The sequence below is a fragment of the Cannabis sativa genome, chromosome 6 (genome assembly GCF_029168945.1).
Source record: "Cannabis sativa cultivar Pink pepper isolate KNU-18-1 chromosome 6, ASM2916894v1, whole genome shotgun sequence".
In the NCBI taxonomy this organism is placed as follows: Eukaryota; Viridiplantae; Streptophyta; class Magnoliopsida; order Rosales; family Cannabaceae; genus Cannabis; species Cannabis sativa.
This window is the reverse complement of record NC_083606.1, coordinates 5,681,886-5,686,646: the sequence shown is the minus strand read 5'-3', so window position 1 is coordinate 5,686,646 and position 4,761 is coordinate 5,681,886. Positions and strand designations below refer to the sequence as shown.

General features: G+C 28.7%; 1 protein-coding gene across 2 annotated transcripts; it reads right to left on the bottom strand.

The window, feature by feature from the left end:
• Positions 1-318: 318 nt before the first annotated feature.
• LOC115724800 (patatin-like protein 2) lies at positions 319-4,118 on the bottom strand. 2 transcript variants are annotated; one of them, XM_030654150.2, is made up of 7 exons: positions 3,814-4,118; positions 3,534-3,715; positions 2,710-2,905; positions 2,434-2,595; positions 1,905-2,207; positions 686-861; positions 319-545 (listed from the first exon to the last, which is right to left on the bottom strand). In XM_030654150.2, exons 1-7 carry the CDS (start codon positions 3,943-3,945, stop codon positions 461-463), a joined length of 1,236 nt encoding a protein of 411 aa, XP_030510010.2. In that variant the 5' UTR covers positions 3,946-4,118; the 3' UTR covers positions 319-460. The 2 variants fall into 2 exon arrangements, with proteins under 2 accessions (XP_030510010.2, XP_030510011.2); XM_030654151.2 differs by having other exon boundaries at positions 2,710-2,902; positions 3,814-4,046.
• Between the last annotated feature and the right edge of the window lie 643 nt (positions 4,119-4,761).

Below are 4,761 nucleotides of genomic sequence, written 5' to 3'. Positions count from 1 at the left end.
ATACTGTAGAGTCGTAGTTTTTACAAAATAAAATAGTTTTACATGCCTTTCATAAATTGATTTTTTAATTAAATAAATTATGCACACCATGTCTAATCAAAATTATTAAGCTTTCTTAAATACTAATATATTGCATTCAGTATTCAATAATAATCTTACTTTCAAATAATATAAAAAAAAACCTAGCATAAAATATAATATACGTGCCTTGGACGTAGTTTTATATATATATATATATAAATATATATATATATATATTAATTAGTATAATGACTGTGTAAAACGCAGTTGCCTATAGTAATTAATAAGCAAAAGTGGTGAATAATATTAATGCATACGTTTATTCATTTATAATTTCAAACAATAAATATTACATAAAGAATAGTAATCAATGAGAACACATATAGATCAACTATAATTAATATTGGACTATATAATTAATTGTTGATGAGCATATTAATTATTTGGGAATTGTGGTGGCAACTTTTCCCATTGGTGATCTTGCCTCACGGGCCTTCCTCTCCCTCGAAAGTATTCCGGCAACCCTACACACAAATTACATATATATATATATATTATTTCATAATAATGTTCACATTTATATATTATTATTTATTAATATATATGAGACCACATATTTGATATAAATAATTATATATATATATATATATATATATATATATACCTTCTGATAGCTTCTTCATTTGTAACACCATGATAACAAGGCTCACAAGAACCTGTCTCTAAATTTACCGTAGTAACAGGTTTTTTCAACAAAGCCTCTCCAACTTTGATTAGATTATTCATGTTTTCATTTGTGGCAACATCCATAGAAGCCACCGTATCACTTAGTGTATCATCCTGCAGCATATATATCCAAATATCATCATCTCAACCATTAATTATATATAACATACATATATGGTCCACACATAATAAAATGTGTCATTATGTAATTTGAGAAGAAATTATATATTTAATTGGTTTTTATACTAAAACGTGCTTAAAATTTAATGGGTTTCAAAAATATATGGTTCAATTTTTTTTTTTAGAAAAAATGGAAAAAAAAAAAATTGAAAGAAAAAAAAAGTTAATAAAAATGAGAAAACTAAGAGCATGTTTGGTATTGTTTTCTGTTTTTTGTTTTAAAAAATATTTTTTAGAAATGAGAACAAAAAATAGTTTTTAAAGTTTTTAAAACACAAGTCATGTTTGGTTAGTGATTTTTAAAAACAATATTGACCAAAGGTGGATTGGTTTTTAAAACAGAAAACAACATTTTGTTGTTTTTAAAATTCTTATTTTTTGTAACTTTGTTTTCTGAAAACTGTTTTTAAAAAACAAGGCCAAACAAGCCAAATTGTTTTTAAAAACAATTTTCTGTTTTTAAAAACAAAAGACAGTTTTTTAGTTATGATGCCAAACATGCACTAAGTAAAAGTAATCAAGTACCTAACTAGAAGAGTAACTAATTACCATAAGATGAGTATAACCAATTACCTTATACAAATTTTTCTATATGTTTAATTTTTTCTTAAAATTTTACCATAAAATAATTCTTTTAACAAAAAGTCTTATTTTTGAAAATTTATATCTTAAAAACCATAAAAATAAAATTCTTCCTAATTTAATATGATGATGTGTTCAGACACTAAGATTGGGCGGGCTTTCGAAATTTAGCAAGAAATTATTGTGCCCTTTATTGATTTTTTTTTTTTTTTGTACTTTTAAAAATTACTAAAATATTTATTAATATTTTTAAAAGAAAAATATTTCTTTTGAGTCCTTGGACTGGTAGTTAGACACAAAACTAGCCCGTCTTAACCCAAGCCTGACTGATGATGTTAAAAACTATTTATGCGTAATAACAATACTCTAAAATTGAACGACGGAAATCTTCTTACTTGGATTCGAAGATAATTCTTCTCAGAGTGAAGAGCCTGAAATACAGTGGAAAGGAAAAAATCGACCAAATCACTACTTGCTTGAGTGAACATGTCGACAAGAGGAGTAGAATGGTGGCTGGTCAGCCATCCCACAACACCCCACTTAGCAGCTTCACTTGCATTGTACTTGTCATTAGCTTTTAGGGCACCAGTTCCTATTGACACAACCAAAAATCTTCCGTACTCCGTTGGCTTAATGGGGAAAAACTCAGGGTTTCCTTGGTGGATTTCCTTTGACACTTCATTTATAGCCACCAAAGCCTGAAAATAATAGATGTATATAAATATATATTGGGAAAATCTTACAGTGTATTACCTGTCTCTTTCAGTATCTCAGACATGTATAGTTATTTAAAATATCTTACAAAATAAAATAATTACTAAAAAATTATTTTAAATACTGAAACAGATAAGTAGTACATCGGTGCACCCTTTTAGGAAGGTACATTGTAGAACACGCTTTTACAATGAGAATCTATTTAGTTACCGGATTGTTAGCGACGACACCACCATCAATGAGGTTAAACTCTCTGACTTGGCCGTTTGAATGCGTGGTTTCAAAATTATGAGCCGGAAGATAGGTCGGTGCAGCCGAAGTTCCAGTGCATATATCAGACAGCAACGCATCTAAGCTAGGATTCTTTTTCGCCTATTATATAATAATTAACAAAAATATAACCAATGAATTCGGTCAATAGAAAGAAAGAAAAGAAAATTAAAAGTAAGCATTTTGATATTATTAATTTAAATTAAAATAAAATACCTCATAGCTAGAGAAGATAGTTGGTTGGAGACGCTTGATGTCAAATGTGGGAATAACAACGTTAGTCAATGTGTTGTGTAACCTCAGATCTCCTAATTTTTCCTTAAGTAACTCACGTAAATATTTGCCATCATATTTTGGACCTGTGAGAGCTCGAATTGTCTCCGCCGCCCCACCTAGTACCGGAATACTTCTGCTGCAATTCGTCAACACGTATATAATTCGTGATTTTGAGTACTGCTTTGAAAGTAATTGTGTAATTACTTTACGCTAGTAATTACACTATACATGTTTGAAAAAACAAGCTGTGTTTAAATATGAGATGGTAATTACATATGAATTTTTAAAATCTTATTTATAAAATAGTTAGTAATTACACTCGACTCTCATAGGAGGCCACGAGAATTGAAGGTAATACACAGTCAGGGTCGGCCTTGGGCATAGGCGGGCTAGGCCCACGCCTAGGGTCCTCTCATTTTAGGGACTCAAATAAAAAAATTTCTTTTAAAAAATATACATATTTTTTTTATAATTTTAAAAAATATTATTTATCTTTATAATAAGGGCCCAAAATTTTATTTTTGCCTATAGTTCATTTAAACTCAGGACCGGCCCTGTACACAGTATTACACTGTGACTTGAAAAAACAAGTTGTGTTTAAATATGAGTTGGTAATTACATATGAATTGAAGGTAATACACAGTATTATACTGTGACTTTCTTAACGCGCTGTTAGTAAAAAAAATGAATGTAAGGACTGACTAATTAATTAGAGTAGGTAGAATGTTGGGTGTCCCTATTGGGCATTGTTTTGACATAAATACCTTTCTTGAGGAAAAATCTTAGGACAGTGTTGAAGGTAGAAATGGTTGATATCCTTGGCAGCAAAAATAGGTCGATTGTTTTCATCAGGAGCAGTAAGCATGGCTGTAACAAGTCCACCTGTACTAGTTCCAGCTATCACATCAAAGTAATCAGCTATTCTTGCTTCCTCACCATCTAGTCTCTGCATATATATATATATATGCATGTTATTATAATATATGCATGAATTAATAAATATGTTATATTTATGTATATGGTACGACGTCGTTTTGTACGTACCTGGAGCTCAGATTCTAGATAACTGAGAATGGTACCAGGAATAATACCCCTAATCCCACCACCATCGATGCTAAGGACAGTTATCACATTTCCATAAGTTGGAGATTGTAAGAACGACCTTGCTCTCTCCATATAAGATTAAAGATTTTGTTAAAAGAGGAGAATAAAAGAAATATAGAGCTCCTTTTATGGGTAATATTATTATTAATATTGTTGTGTTGGGAATGTGTAAGAAATGTAACCCATGAGTGCTTCTTTTATAGGTAAATTTTTTAGGGTTAGCATTGGACTTTTCTTAATCTTAAGCTCTAGAAAATTGGGATATTCGTATTTTATTATTATATATGGAACTGTTGATATATTATGCTGAGTCAAAATTATTGTATTATTATCACCTAACTTGTGATTTAGGTTGAAATTGGACCCACATGTAAATACATCCAAAGTTTGAATTTGACTCTCTTTTTCAACTCTCCAATTACTTGGCGAATTATATAATCTATTTTAATGAGTCCAAAATATATATAGTTGGATAAATATTATTTTGGGCTTTGTTTTTGTAAAAATTATTAAATAGATTATTTATTTTGTTAAATGATAAAATAAATTTTTACTTTTTAAAATGATACAAATAAGATTCTTAACTGATTTTTGTCAAAATAAAATTACTTAATAATAATTCATTAATAATAATTAGATCTAAAAATATTATGACAAAATTGGTTATTTTTTCTGCATCTATTTGTATTAGGAATTGTCTTCAAGTCGGTTGTATAATGAAAAAATTATCAAAAATTAAGCTCAATATCTTATTTTTATCATTTTAGAAAATACAAAGTCCATTTTATCATTTGATCACAAAATAAGGGATCCAATCAGTAATTTTTACAAAACATAAATTCTAAAATAGTATTTACCTAATACACTTTTAACAATAACTATATTTTG